General features: G+C 34.5%; 1 protein-coding gene across 1 annotated transcript; it reads right to left on the bottom strand.

Moving 5' to 3' along the window:
* Positions 1-4492: 4492 nt before the first annotated feature.
* LOC113229911 (proton-coupled amino acid transporter-like protein pathetic) lies at positions 4493-14577 on the bottom strand. The gene is made up of 6 exons (XM_026463605.1): positions 14499-14577; positions 11845-12010; positions 10570-10773; positions 10350-10455; positions 9417-9630; positions 4493-4696 (listed from the first exon to the last, which is right to left on the bottom strand). Exons 2-6 carry the CDS (start codon positions 11978-11980, stop codon positions 4493-4495), a joined length of 864 nt encoding a protein of 287 aa, XP_026319390.1. The 5' UTR covers positions 11981-12010; positions 14499-14577.
* Between the last annotated feature and the right edge of the window lie 1992 nt (positions 14578-16569).

The raw sequence follows: 16569 nt of genomic DNA, 5'->3' as shown, positions 1-16569 counted from the left end.
AAGACCATTTTCATTTATTCGCTTCATTTTGAAGAGTCAAATTTGAACATAAATTTGAATGTAACTAAATTACATGATAATGCAATTCCATCATTAGGTGTATTGGTAATTATTATATAATTTTATTTATTTTATTATTATAAAATGAAACATATAATGGTATTTTTATATTTAATTTAGATTAAACAAGACTCGTTTACTAGGCATTCCCAGTCCCTGAAAACAAAATTATCCACTCGTTTCCGATTTTTTTCCCACTGACAACTGTAACTACTAAAAATTCTTATTTTATAAAGCCAGCATACAATGATCATGTTGGTCAAACGTTGCCGGGTGAAGGCCAATATCAACGTATAGACAGCCTTGCCTTGCCTTGCCATCGTTCGGCGTCACTCGCCTAGCTGACCGAGTGAAGGCGAGCGCTAACGTGTTCATTTGATGTGTCTTGTCACATCTTGCAGTCGCTCGTGACAACTTGTCTTACGTCGTAGAAGTGTTGATTTTTCTGTACAAATCGAAGGCGCTCGGCCAATAGTAGTCAATTGACATTGTATAATGATACATTTGCATGCTATTTAATATATGCGAAACATGTTTATACTAACACTGTCTCTTGGTACATCTCCTGTTATACCATGTTTTAAGCAAATAAACGTGTGATAATAATATTATTATTGATAATATTACTACATTCATTTATTCCCAAAATAGAATGGACGTATTAAAGATTCACTTAAATCAGTCACTGATATTAATTCTATACCAATGCATAAATACAAAAAAGCCTACACTACTTGGAATCTGTTTAAATAATTCTCTATGAAAATATGAATCTTGAGGTTGGAAATGTATATATAGGAGTTATATTTCGAAGTTTTCTCTTTTTTATATACTCTCAAATTACATTTTTTCTGTGGAAATTCACTTTTCGTATTATTTGAATATTTGTAAACGAAAAACAATAAATTCAAAATTTCATGTTACATTCCCGGATATTCCCATATAACCCAAAATATTCCCAAATGGAATATTGATCTACTTTAATTAAATGTTTGCATGTCGATAATGACTTATGGATAGATTATGGTACGACACTAAAGAAATCCGCCATTTGTTCAATTTTTGTTTTGGATATGCACGTTCATTCCGTAGTTAGGGCACTTCCTTTCTTTTATTTTTTTCCATCCTCTAAGATTTCGACATTGAAAACATAAACATGTTATTGTCTTTGTTTAACTGCTGCTTGCCGTCGTAAGCCAAAAGAGATAGCATTACATTGGTCTGTGCCAAACACGGGAATCGAAAATACATAACGTCATTTTAAATGCCAACTGTGTTCATTTCGCAATACGTGATGTACATGATACGGTTGTCAAAGAGAAATACATCAAATGTGAAAACAAATATTTTTCCAACTGTTTTATTGAATTATTTGCTGCAGCATTAAGGGATATGGCATTAGCAAAAGCGAAAATCAACCGAATGTAACATTGCACAGGCATGGTTATTTTTCTGTCTATAAATCACACAATTGCCCAAATATCTCATGTAACTCGACTTATTTAAGTAGTTTACTCAAAATAATCTTGCCAAATTTTGCTTCGGGTACTTAAGATTGCCTACTTGTTTGTTTAATTTGATGATTGTTGTTAATGATTGTTTTGTGATAGTGTTATTCTTGCGTACATATTATCGATATTCTCTTATTAAAATAATTCACTACGAGGTTTTTATTATTTTGTTATTGTTATGTTTACTATTTCAAGTTTACTAAAAAATGAAAAAAAAAAAGAATGGTGGGAAACCATAGGACTGCCGAATATAAACATTGAATCGAAGACCATCTTCGTTTATTAGTTTCATTTTGCAGTCAAATTTGAACAGAACTTTGAATGTAACTAGATTACATGATAATGCAATTCAACAAGACTCATTTACTAGACATTCTCAGTTCTTGAAAACAAAATTATCCATTCGTTTCAGATTTTTTCCCACTGACAACTCTAATACTAAAAATTACTATTTTTTGAAAGCCAGCAATACAATGACTTGTTTATTCAACGTTGCCGTGCGACAGCCAATACCAACGTATAGATAGCCTATTTGCCTTGCCTTGCCATCGTTCGGGGTCACTCGCCTAGCTAACCGAATGAAGGCGAGCGCCAACGTGTTTAAAGCTCATTTAGCGTTTATTACAAATCAAAGGTGCTCGGCCAATAATGTTTACACGTTTGTCCGTCCGCATATAAAATGCATACTGATTTTTATCACAATTCAAAAAATTAACACAAAACAATGAAAGTACATATAAATTAACAAAATTTTTTGTCTTGTTCCATTTCTGCGAATAATCGATCCAGATTATAAATGAACAAGATATTCTCAAATGGAATATTGATCTACTTTAAACGTCTTAATCATACTTTGGTTACAGTGAAAGAAAGAAACAAAAATGTACGTTTATTCTGTAGTTAGGGCATTTTTTCCATCCTCTAAAGATATCTGTGACCCAAACACACGAGAGAAATAGGCCATACAAATATTTCTACCGGCCCGGGAATCGAACCAGAGTTCTCTGCGTGGCAGTACAGCATAGTAACGGAGTTACTTTGCCCGTAACGCTTCAGAACCCCCATAACAACTCAAATATATATTTTTACGATACATCAAAAGAAAGTGATACGCGGTAATTTTATGATAATGGACAGTCCTACAGGCTCACGAATAATGAAGGCTTTTAAAAAGTCATAAAGCTGTGATGGGCTCCGCGTTTTATGATTTCAAACATTTAAAATGTGAAGGTGAGGTTAAGCTAGCTTGTTAATATTGATAGATGTGCTATCACACCCTTTGACTCGGAATGCGTATAGAGATTCTAAATAAAACTGGACCAATTGGAGGCAATAAAATAAAGTTATATAATAAAAAGAATATTATTTTATTTACTCTTTTTTACATTTACACTTTATACAAATAAAGAAAAACGTTTTCCACACGATGCATTGCGTCGGCGTTGCGTGTACCTACTCGTACATTATAACATCTACATGCCAAATGGTGTGTTGAAAAGGCGCAGGGCGAGGAGGAATGTTGCGGTGCGTAAGTAAGCGATACCGCATTCCTCGTGTAAAGGTTATTCGGTGTGTTGATGTCGTAGCGTTGCGACGACGCAATGCACCGCAGCGCCCGTGTGGCATCGCCCTAACACGATACTACTTTTTTCAACAATAATATCTTGTCTCTATAGCCTATACAACACGGAGAGTAATATATCATCAAGACCAGGTTATAGTTGGTCATCTACAGACCGTTTGGTCGTCATCGCAGGTGACCACCCAGTGAGATTCATTCCTGGATGCTTTTTGCGAAAATTATCATCAATCCATTTATACGTCGTACTACTGAGCAAGGGTCTCCTCGCAGGCGAGGATTTTAGGCTGTAGCCCGCCACGCTGGCCCAATTCAGGTTGAGGGACTTCGCACGATTTCCGAGGGTTGTGACCTTCGACGTATAGGTTTCATCACGACGTTTTTCTTCCTCGAAAAATTCATGGTTAAATTTTGGACATAAATTCAGAAAAACTCACAAGGTGGCCATGGCCTCTGCTTGAAAGGCATTAAGCTGCCACGGTTTCTTTTTCGGCGAAAAATCAAACGTAAACTAGCTGATCGTCAAACGAATCTATTATTCCGACTAGTTCTGTTGGGACTAAGTGGTATTTTTTCCCATTTGTTAATAAATAGACAAGTTTTCTTCACAGAGTACGACGAAGTATAACCATAAAAAAAAAAGTTTTGTAACCGTGAACTACCAAAATAGGAGTAATCATTAATTCAACAAGCCCCTTTATGAGCGATAACTGTAAAATTTTTTGAGATTACTGGAACCAACAGTCCGAAGGGAAGTCAAAATCATGAATTTATTTAATAAATGCATTGACTTACAAATAAATGGACGACGGGTCTAATACAAAAACCACGAAAAAAATATCCCAAGTCACCTATTTAAACGTAGTGACATGTAAAGGAATATGAAAAAGCTAAAACGTTGAATTTAAATTGTAATGTCATCGCAGTACTGTCTAATTTTGCTTGCTTCGCTGTCAGTCGAACAAACGAAGACTAAAGCGTGAATGACGCTCTGTATACGATTTTAACGCCCTATAAGTTCGGACACTTTTTAGCGCGGACCCGACGTCCATATAATTGTAAGTCAATGAATAAATGGATACAATTTGGTTTTTAATTTTTTTTAATAATATAAAAGTGCACTTCACAAAGTACAAATTGACATGTTTGTTGTATTTGAATTTCCAAATTGTGGTGGTCTATTTTAAAGACAATAAAAGTGATTCATGAAATCGAAGAAAGTCGTGGATGACTTTATGAAGTTCATCGACGTTCAATCTTTGTTTAATTCAGAAGAAAGAAATCACACAAGAAAGAGACCACTGCGATGTGGAAAGTCAGATAACATACCTTTAAAGAAACTTTACTTCGAGATAGCCACTCTAATCAAATCCCTTCCATTGAAGTATGCACTGAGGAACATAATAAATAGTCCAAAAAGAGATATGGCAGCAAATTTCCAAAGTCTCCACTTTAAATATCCTAGTCCAGGTGTCTCCCAGTCTAACATTAATTCGATGAAGGCCGGATATATAAAGCCCATGTTCGATAGGCAGACGGCACCGATCTTAAATAATTGAAATAAGCAATATAATTGGAAAACAGTGTACTAGGTACTATGTCAGTGGTTAGTGTGGATAAAACAATACTCCCGCGTCCGCACCCGTATCGAGTGACCGGACATTCAGAACTTTGTCGCAGTTTCCGTCGAGCCTCTGTCGCGGAAGCTCACGATTAAAGACCACAGACTGGGTCGAAACATGTCGAGCAAAAAATGGAAACATGACTTTAGCTATTATGTGTGAGTCTCGAGATGGATTACCACCGGCGAGACGAGATGAGACCTATTTCCATCAAAAATTACCACTAACAGCTCACGCTGTGGTTATGGATAGTGAAGATTCAGTGATGTTCGGTTTATGTAGCGATCACATATAACCTACAATCTCGCGATTGATATTTATAGCTATTACGAGCTCGCGCCAGTTCGCGCGAAATCATATTTCCTGATGAGTTAATAAATACCCTATGTAGGTAGCAATACGGTTCAATGTCACATCAACAAATAATACAATTCCTGTCTCGCGAATCCTTGTCAATCTAGGCCATTTCCAACGACGATGCCCTAGGAGAGAGCTGAAATTTTGCCATACAAATTTCAATCCACATTCGCCTCCCCGGTGGAATAGCACCTTCACGGTAGTTTTCTATTATAACCATTGACCTACCAACAAAATTACAACTCGGGTCATTCTCGGACTAGTGTTCACTACCTAATTTCCGTGACAATATTATCGTGTAATTATTAAATAATATTTCACGATACAATACCCAATATTAAATAATATTCCACGATAAAAAATCGATTATTTAATAAATAAAAACTGCCACGGAAATTAGATAGTGATCACTAGTCCAATAATGACCGTATAGTTCTATTCATCATGTTAAAAATATAGTACAGGCTCAAGAGCACGTCAAACCTGACACTTAAGGTTTAAATCCAACTTTATGCCGCTTACGATAAGAACGGTCCAAATTACGAAGTGTCAAGCTTGACGTGCTCTTGACTGTACTACGCGACACCGCGTGGTCGTGTTACGATGTTATATTGCACAGCAAAATAGTAGCAGTTTTTCTTAATACCTATATGAAAGGTAAAGCGCTATATAATAAAGTAAATAATGCACAACACAACACAGCATCGCATCACGATTACGTCGTACAGCATAGACGTGTGTCGATCGTAATGGATCGAATCAAAATGATTCGTACAGCACCTGTGACCGGATAACCCGGGTTACTTGCTTCTAAATAACCCGATCATTTTAGAGTTTCAAGGGTCATGCGCGCAATATTAACTTTATCGCTAAAGATTATTCAACAATTCACAATAATATTATAGTTGTCTTGTTCACCCTCACATGAAGTCCCCACTCACGACACGGTTCGCCTTCTCACTTTTCGTCTGGATCGAACATTTGTTCGATAAAGCATTCGTTCGATAGAACCTTTGTTCGATCGAACCAAAAAGTCAAGCAATCGAACAACGAGTCAACGGGTTTACCGATCAACGGTTCAATGAGTCTATCATCCTAATTGCTCCGTGGCGTAGTGTCCTTTACATCGTAATTTTGTAAGTTTAATCTGTTTTTCGGTATGTTGTGTTTCTTTATGATTACACTAGCTAATATTAAAATATTAATGAATAATAAATGAGTAATTTCGAATACTCATAACTTTTTTGTCATGTATTTTTGTTTCGTAGGTGTTACTTTTCCAAGAAAAGACATTTTGTATCCTAAGTGGGGTTTATCAATGATGCATTTTACTTTATACATTATCCATCAGCAGAAAAGAATAAAAGCCAATTGTATAATATGACACTTTTAAACGCATTATGGAACGAGTGACCCGCTAAAAGAACGAATCATTTTACCCGATCACATTACGTAAGAGTCATGATCGATCCGGGTTATCAAAAATGATCGACCGACACAGGTCTAAGTACGACACCCTAAACATGGATACACGAGCGGTCTAACCACGTTAGGTAAGAGACAGACATTGTCATTGCCTGTCTTGCCGAGAGTTATCTTTTAAACCATTGTTTTAATAGTTACATATCCAAGAGCTGTCAAATGTTTTTACCACTGTAGACGTTATGCAGCTATTTCAAGGGCCTAATTATGTCATACTCGTAAGTTACTAGATACAAAACATTAACAGCCAACTAGAGACACGGTATATCTATGCCGCGATCGTTATCTGTCTTTCACACCATGTAGTTATTCTTTATGCCACTAAAACAGATGCACCAATCTAGCTATGATAAAAGCGCATAATTTAAGGGTGGACCGCAGAAGTAAGTCCTCGCCCGAGACGCTCAGGGGTGCGGGAGCGGGTTTATGTTGCAATGCGATGCGCACAAGATGAAAATATTTGCGGACAGTTCTAACAATAGGTTACATTATAATGTGTGTCATGGTATAGTAAAACGTCAATGGCATAAGTAACGTACATCATGATGTGAATTAAAATACTTTTATAATATGTAGCAAAAAAGAGGTACAAAGAATTGTAATTATGATGACATTAGACACAAAATTTTTTAAAAGAGATATTTTCAAAAATAAATTCAAATACTAACGTCCATATCAACATAAATAGCGGATTTTTATCCAAATTATCTCGGAAAAATTATCTCATGTAGACTGTAATGATGATAAATATGTTATTTTTATCTAATCAAGATGATGATGGTTCGAATATCAATGACGTCGTGTAATAACATTGATTTTATATAAGTTAAGTACATTATATTTATACTCCAGCCAAATTCGATGCAGATTGCAGAACGTTTAATGACAAAACGTTGCTTACCAATGATGGCATAGGAAAAGAATATTTTTTTCATGCTCATTGTTAAGGCTTGCTTTGCCCACAGCCTGGGGGCCTACCACAACTTCTAAAAACAATATTACTTTAACCTTACATTGACTTTTCGTACCATAACGCGCTTAAAATAAGCTTATTGTAATGTTAAAACTATGATGTTTTATTGGCTTTGTGACTGTTCATTCGTACTATGACGCGACTTTAACATTAAAGTAATATTGCTCTTATGTCAAATTTAGCAATTTTAACATAGTTACACGGATGCAATGGAAACAATATTATTTTCAGTTTTATTGTCCTAATATTGATTCGTAATGGTTAAAACTTGAACTTATTTACATATATCTCTTCAATATTTTTTATTTGTTATTCATTAGCTTAGAGGAAATAATTTCTCATTAAATAAAAATACGCGATGTTTATTTCGTAAAATTATAACAGCGCCATCTACATGCTCCTTGGCGAAACTAACAGTTGACACTAGACTATGGTTCCGAACTCATAACGTGAATATCAAGACTCAGCTTGTTTTATTTTTGTTCATGAAAATGGGGAATAATTATTGAAAACAACATAATTTTAATAGATTTTATTATTGCGTACTTTTCTTTTTTTAACAGTCGAAATTCTCTGAATGTAAATAACATTAAGTACTTAAACATTATACTACGATAAGACGATTCGGAACATCAAAAAAGAAAGAGATGGCATTATATAGGTCACATAGCGTTATCTCTTTCCTTTTTTAGTAAGGAATAGGCAATATTGGGAAATCATTCGTTCTTTCAATCACTTTTGCAATAATACATTACTTGGTTGACAGGTTTATCATGGTACGAATATGAGTAAAATTATATTAAGCTTACTTTAAGCTTACACTGAAATAAGATTGTTTTTGGAAAGGTTATGTTAGGCTCCCTGCTCCGTTAATTCTAATTTAAATAGGTAAGTAGGTAATTGGGTTATACAGGTAACTTACCTCACCACTTATTATAAAGTTTACAAAATACCTATTGAAACGTATGATTTAGAAATAAAAATAAGTTTTTGCATTCTATTAACTTTTACTGCTAGATGGTAGGTAATAATAAAATTGTAAGATTTTATTTGATATATCAATTTACCACATATTAAATCATCCAGTATCGATATTCGATTCTGAACTTGAATTACCACCAGAACTCGAATGTTTGCAATCTCTCCCTTCAAATCAAAAAGCCACTAGGGATGACACAGTTTTACAAATAATTAATTACTGGTCATTTGAATTTCAAGATTAGTATCAGCCCTAACTTAGTTGAATTTCGTAGGTAAATATTGAAATTGTGGTAACCGTGAAAGAGACTGAGATGAAAACCCTAAGGCTCAACTCACACTGGCGCAGAGACGAAGCGTCGCGTCGCGTCGCGTCCTGCTTTTCAACTATAACACCTGGTGACGCGCGACGACGCTCGCATTAGTGCGCCCGGATCACAGTGTGGTCGGCATCTGACGCCTCCCTGCGCTCGACTGCAACCAAGCTTGACTCCATATTTGCATAACACAAATTTGTAGCTTAATATTGGGAAAATAGAGATGAATATGCTATAGGTTAAAAACATGACGCATCGCGACGCTTCGATTCTGTGCTAGTGTGAGTTGAGCCTAAAAATCATTTGTTTGTGTTTGTTGACATTTATTCTACATCGAATCTGGCTAAAGTATAGTTGAAAATACATGTCGTTAATGACAAACAACGAGACAAGGGAACTCTTGGAAAACGTGTCGTAGTGCTAATTATAATGTGGTGGATTAATGATTACGATGATGACAACCACCAAACGTGATATTACAATAGTAATTGTATAGTAATACAACATGTCTAGAATTATTAACAGGATTAAACTAACCACACCCATAAGAGCCGTGACACTGGGAAATGCAATAGCAATAGAAGTAATTACAATGATGAATATAGCTCTATAAATCCGTTCCCACAATGCTAATCTTTTTGTATGTCTCTTTTTTAAATAAACCCAAACAAGGTTGAATGGTACCCAGAAGTTAAGGGCAAAAGTAATCCATATCATTAATATCATTGCAATCTTCAGTGCAATTGTGTACCTTGAATTGAAGTATTTCGGAAATTACAAAAAAAGTAAAAAAAGGGACTATGTATTTTTTGTAACATCAAGTCTTTACTTGATCTTATAAAAAATACCTAGTTGTTTTTGGTGTTAACGTGGAGGAACAAAGCATGGGCTTGGTGGGAACTGACACGCCTATCACAGTTACAGTGCCACTTAAAGTTTTAAATCAAAAATATCTGAAAAGCACAGCCACTGCGGTCGTCACCTGAGAGATAGAGTTGACAAGTCTCATGTATCTGTAATTTCACCAGCAGCCTCACCCTTTGCAAATCAGGACCGCGTTAATATTTACATTACTGCTTTCCGGAAGAAATAGATGTGGGGCAGTACTTACATAGACGAACTCTTTCACAAAAAGCTTTACAACTACTAAAATATATTTTCGATAAAGTAGGGTTTATTGTGAACAAACCCCTAATTTCAGAAAAAAATATTTTTCTATGATATCACAACTATAAACTAGTTAAGTTTCATTGAGACCGATCTAGTAAATTTAGTAATACGCGTAAAAAAACCAACAGACAGAATATAATAATTAAAAATATTCTCAATGCAGGGAATTGATCCCATGCTGCTTAAATACTGTTGATGATTGCAGAAATTTTGGGTTAGTACCGATAAATTCTAAATTTATAATCTAAATAAATATTGCTTAATTTGTATTATTTTTATAAATGCTTGATGATTACTTACCAATTTTTCGGAAAAGCATTTGTGATTGGTTCAGCTGGATTCTCTCCAAAGCCCCAGTACCCAAAAAAGCCGGATAATATAACTAATGAACAGACAATTGTCATACCTGTAAGAAATATAATTCAGATGATCTTTCCTCGGGAATCCGGTATTTCCAGCACAAATGAGATCATAGACATTAAGAAATTGTTAAAATTCCCAAACTTTTCATCAACCTTACCAATTATAATTACGCGCGGCATCAAGGTCGGTCGTGCCATAGAATTCTCAATCGGTAGTGTGACCCCGACTCCTTCCATACTAAATATGCAAACCCCAATAAACTTCATTACACCTCCAAAACTTTTTATTGGTTTTGTTTCAGTATCTGGATACTCAATCCTATTTTTGATCCCAAAAGAAACACACGAGAGGACGACAACCACTGTAAACAAACATTTTTCGTAACTCGTGAAGGCTATTAAATAAATATAGAAAACTTGATGACTGCCAGGTTAGGTTTCTACAACTTCAATGGCTCAACGGTAAGCATTTCGGACTTGATTTTGGTCTGGATACTCTGGGTAGTGTTCCAATGTGAATTCCGTTGCTCTGGTATTCATTATACAGATATTTCCTTAATTTGAGACCAGATGATTAGCTTGCTGTTTACAACAAACAAGAAAATTAACTGCAATTTCGAGTTCTCTTACAACATGTTCATTTGCAACTGAGTAGTATGGTTTTATTATGACCGATTTCTCAATATTAAATTAATTGGTAAACTAAGTATCAAAACTAAAAAGAAAAGCGGTAACAAGTTACGATCACTCTTAAGCTCGTGCGACCAATTGAATGAGCCTTTACATGATAGTTTTACAGATGAGATATTCCAACAATTGTTTATTCTGCAGATCGTTCTGGTCTGGACACAAGATCAAAGTTACTATATCATTAAAATGTCATCGGATTTCCACAGTATACCAAATTTCAAGTCGACCGCACTTGTGGTAAACATCATCTTCTGAAATCCCTACACCAATTGGAAAAAGAGCTGATGATCTTTAAATAGCTTCATCGATGTTCAACAAACATAGCACTATCCTGATTTACTAGCCTCAAAAAGCTAGCTAGCGTAGCTTTAAAAATAACCTCATTTCAAGGCTATTGTAGTTCAGTGTGAAAATGCACCTTATAAAAGAGTAAAACAGACATTAACCTACCAACAAATGAACGTCGGTTCTAATATAAAAACCACCGAAAAAAATGTCCGAAATTAACCGATACAAACGTAGTGACATGTAACGAAAACTAAAACATTTAGTTTCAATTGTAACGTCATTGCAGTACTCCCTAATTTTGCTTGCAACAATTTAAGGGCCCAAAAACACCATATTCAGCTTCTACTTACTGGAAACTTAACAAAATGCACCATATTTAGCTTCGACTGAAAATTACTAGAATACAAGAATAATGGAGCAGCCTTTATTGTAAATTATTAATACAAGATACTTACAGATAAATACATTGGCAAGTATAGAGAGTGGTGCCAAGTACTTGAGACTCAGTATCATACAAATAAGAACACACGGTATTAGTACTACTAACAGCACTATTCGTAAATTAATATCATGGTGATCGAAGTCTCTCATTATAGATATGAAAGATTTAGCAATGACTATCTGTGAAAAATAAATTCCAATTATAGTAGTCACAAAATAAATGGCACCTTTTGACACTTACTGCCATCGCAGCGTAAACAGGGCTCTGTAAACTAAACATATCGGCAACAATTTGAAAGATTCTCACGAGAAATCGATTACCTACTTTATGAGTCTGTAATCGCTTAGATTATTTTTCAGGTCAGCGGTTTTCAGTTCTAAGGCGTGGTTCATTTGGAGGCACTATAAAAAAATGTAACAAAAACGAATTTATCGGATTATCTTTATTATCATACAAAAAACCATTCTTTACATTTATTTTTTAAAGATTATTTTCTTTCAAATATTTTCCGTAACTGCCCAAGGACACCCATATCTAAATATATACTATAAGATATCTAATAGAATTTAATTCAATTGAATATTTTAAGAGCTCAAATTCCCTCAAGATATCTCGAAGAAGGTTTCTAGATTAATTTAAAGTAAAAGTGGGCGCAACTTTATTAGTAGATCACAAGAGTGCTTTGAGAAACTATCTGTAGGTAGTCTTAAGAGTGTGACTTATCTTTTTTCTCAAGTAACCCTTCTAGAATGCTACAAGACCATTTGTAGAATGCAGACAGTTATTAGATAATTTATAGTCTATGATAGTTTTCTTAGTAATACTATTTTAAAACCAAAATACTAAAGCGTTACAAACATAAGACGCAATTCTCTTAATACTAATAGATATCAAGTTTAATGGCTTACAAAATATAAACTATCAAAATTGCAACATGGCGAAATTAGATATAATATTTCTGACTTTTTCGCGCAATGTTTAATCGGTTAGAAAGCGCGAATTGATGTGCGACTTTAAATACATTGTGAAAAGTGATGTAAAAAGTAATGCGCTCGCTAAATTTTAATTACGTATATATAAAATATAAACTTAATAAAAATACAGTTATCGATTTTCGGTTTTAAATATTTATAGAAAGCTTAAATATACAAAATAACTCACAAAACAAACCATTTCCAAGAATTTCTAGCCTTCAAGCTTTCAACATAGATTTTCTTTTTAAAAAGAAAAGAAATTTTTCTCAGCTGCTTCATAGTCATTCTTTAAAAATAAAAATGGCGATAACAATTTAAGGCTTTTTTCAAAACACTGCCTGTTGGGAGCATTTTGTCTATAGCTTTATCTATAGAAAAACTTTAGAATACAAAAATATTATTTTTACTTGCTTTGTGTAGTTGATCTTGTAGAAGAATGTTCACTCCTATGAATCTTATGATTGTCTATAAAACACGATGTTTCTAAGTGATTTTTCCGACAGTATTACAAAACCATTATAAAAGTTATTTTATGCAATAAAAAAATTTTTAAAACACTAGGTCAAAAAAACAATTTAAAAAATCCAATTTGTCGCAAAAAAAAAAACGTTCTTCTGTATAATTAGAAAAGTAGATAAATTCCCTATCATATAAATATAAGGAATATTTTAATGACACACCCAACTTATATTGGAAGAAATAAAATTTTCATTACAACATTGAGGTTATTTCTTCACGCTAACCACATTTCACTCAATGATTTCACTGTATTCTATTGATAGAAGGCACAATACACATACACAACATTGAAGTGCAGTAGTTTACGCGCTCATTTCAATTGTTTTTTATCATTTCGGAACACGAAATTACTTCACAATGTTTATTTATTTGTCAACAAACAAAAACCGGCTCGTGCGCGAATTACGACTATTATATCCAGCGTTGCCAATTTGTGGAGAATTCCCCAAATTGTGGGAAATTTCAACTAGATTAGGAATTTTGTGGGGATTGGCGGTATGTGAGGAAAATGTGGGGATTCTAACATTTTATCATTTTGTGTAATCTATCAATTGCTGATGCATCGCTAGTTTGATCGTTACTGTTAGAAACACTGTGACGGACTATATCGACGTGTTTTTCAAAATCGCACATCTCTCGTAGCAGTTGGTACTTCCACACCACAACTTACCCCTCGTCAACTTGAAATATTAAATATAGGTCGAAACTCATTGATTATTTCTAACATAAACATAGTGTCACCAAATGCACAACAAATAGTCAATTTACTTAATTTTGTAGGCAAAGAAAAATGATTTTTTTTCAAATACTGATCCCAGATTAATGTTGAATCGAATTAAAATAAACGATTTAAGGTCATCTAATTTTATAATTAGTTTTACTTTTTACATTCTGTTTACATTCACAGCAAACGTAATAGATTATTACATTTTGAGTTTCTTAATTCTTTATTATATTTTTAAGCGATGTATTTCTAATAAATAATGAAATCTCGAGATGTGGGGAATTTCTGTGTAATATGAACTTTGCTTTCCCCAAATTTGGGGATTTTAACCGTGATTTTTGGGGAAAAAAAACCATTTATAGAGAATTATTATCTAAATCTATACCATATTAAGACTGTTTATAGATATAACAGTTTTAAGGCGCATAGGTACAGAGGTCAGAAACTCACCGGTCAGTTGGCCGTCTAGATCTTGTGACATCATACCTCTAGATTTTTTCCTTTGGGGCTATCTATACGGATAAGCTGAGTACGATTGATCAACTGAAAGCCAACATTACTCGCGTTATTCGCCAAATACCAAACGAAATGCTCGGACGCGTCATCGAAAACTGGAACTGCAGAATGGACCTCGTTAACCGCAGTTACGGTCAATATTTGAAAGAAATAATCTTTAAAAAATAAATGTTAAGAATAGTTTTTCTGTATGATGATAAAGATAACCCGATAAATTTGTTTTTATTACATTTTTGTTAGTTTTGAAAAAGTAACCTCCAAATGATTCACCATTTAGATAGAACAATTAATATTTATTTAAGCAATGGGGAGTTTAATATAAATAATGTATTTTAAATGATCACAATGACAACTTTTTGTTGTTTTCGTAGTATAGTTACGTAATAAACAGAGTTCACAACGACAACCTGTAGTCACACAGCAAAATTTTGGAGCAAAGGAAAAATAGACAATACAATACAATACAAAAATTCTTTATTGTACACCAAAAAAGGAAACAAATACAATACAATTAAATTAAAAATAAGCGGTGGTACAATGGGCAGTCTTATCGCTTTAAGCGATTTCTGCCAGACAACCTTTGGATGGAAGTAATTATACAATTCACAGGGAAAAGATGGCGTTGTATGAAGAATTACTAATCAATAGATAAAAATTGATAAATAAATGCAAATAAACATATATTTATAAATAAGTAATAAAACCAATACATATATATGAATATCGTAAACTACTATATATTCTTATACCTATAAATATAAAATTTCTAAAACGTAATTTCAAAACATAAAAATACCTAAGCAGTCCAAGTCACACTAAATTAAGGTACCACCAAAACGTACCAAAGTACGTTTTTACCATATTTTTGAATATATTCCATGATTTCGCTTGTTGAATAAACAAAGGTAAAGCGTTCCACAAACGAATAGCCTGAACAGTAAAGGCCTTGTCGTAATACTGGGAGGTATGCAATGGCATCTTAAGTTGGAGAGTTGAAGAAGAGCGCAGAAGTCGGGGGTGGATAGATAGGCGAATTCAAATCGCTCCTTAAGATAAGGTGGTGTGTGAGGAATGAATAAGATGCCATAAAGAAGATTAAGAATATGAGCATTCCGGCGAAGTCTAATGGGTAACCACTTCAGCTCCTTGCGATAAATGGAAACATGATCGAATTTCCTCAGACCATAGATGAAACGGATGTACACGTAAATATATAGTTATAGAGAAGTAAAATAAAAATTAAATAATTTTTGTTTTTTTTAAGTGTAAAGGAAAAATGGTAACAATTTAACAATAAGTGAGGCCTCTTCTTGCCAAAATCACAGCTTGTATTCTTCTACGCATGCTTTCGAGGATATTGCTTATGACCTCTTGTCGAATATGTTCCCATTCTACGGCGATGAGATTTTTTAGCTCCCTGATGTTTTGTGGTGCTGTATGCGCTGACCTTACCCGTCGCTTCAGAACATCCCAGACATGCTCTATTGGATTGAGGTCGGGATTTCGAGCTGGCTAAGGCAAACGCCGGATTCCAACCTCATATACACTTCCACATCGCCAGAACGGTGAGCGCGAGGGTTGTCAACCATAAAAATGAAATCTTCTCCAAGAACAGTCAATGCGGGTTGTACGTGAGTAATTAGGATCTCCGTCATGTATTGGTGTGCAGTTAATGTGCCATTTTCGATGAAGACTAACTCCGTACGGTCCATCGAATTAAACGCTGTCGAAAACATAACGGAGCCTCCACCATAAGGGGTGACTTCTTCAAAAAACACGTCTGCAAAGCGTTCCCCTGGTCTTCGTAGCACTCGCCAACAGCGGTCTTCACCACACAGAGAAATTCTGGCTTCTTCAGAGAACAATATACTCTTCTCCAGTCCTCTTGAGTCCATGTAGCATGGTTAAGTCTAGCAACTTTATGCTTACGGAGTAATTTAGGGCCACGAGCTGGGCGATGACTGCGTATATTGGCAGTAAGAAGCCTCCTTCTGACGATCCATAG

This window comes from Hyposmocoma kahamanoa, unplaced genomic scaffold (assembly GCF_003589595.1).
Source record: "Hyposmocoma kahamanoa isolate Upper Pololo Valley unplaced genomic scaffold, ASM358959v1 100307, whole genome shotgun sequence".
NCBI lineage: Eukaryota > Metazoa > Arthropoda > Insecta > Lepidoptera > Cosmopterigidae > Hyposmocoma > Hyposmocoma kahamanoa.
Note: the sequence above shows the minus strand (reverse complement) of the source record. Positions and strands in the feature narration are given on the sequence as shown.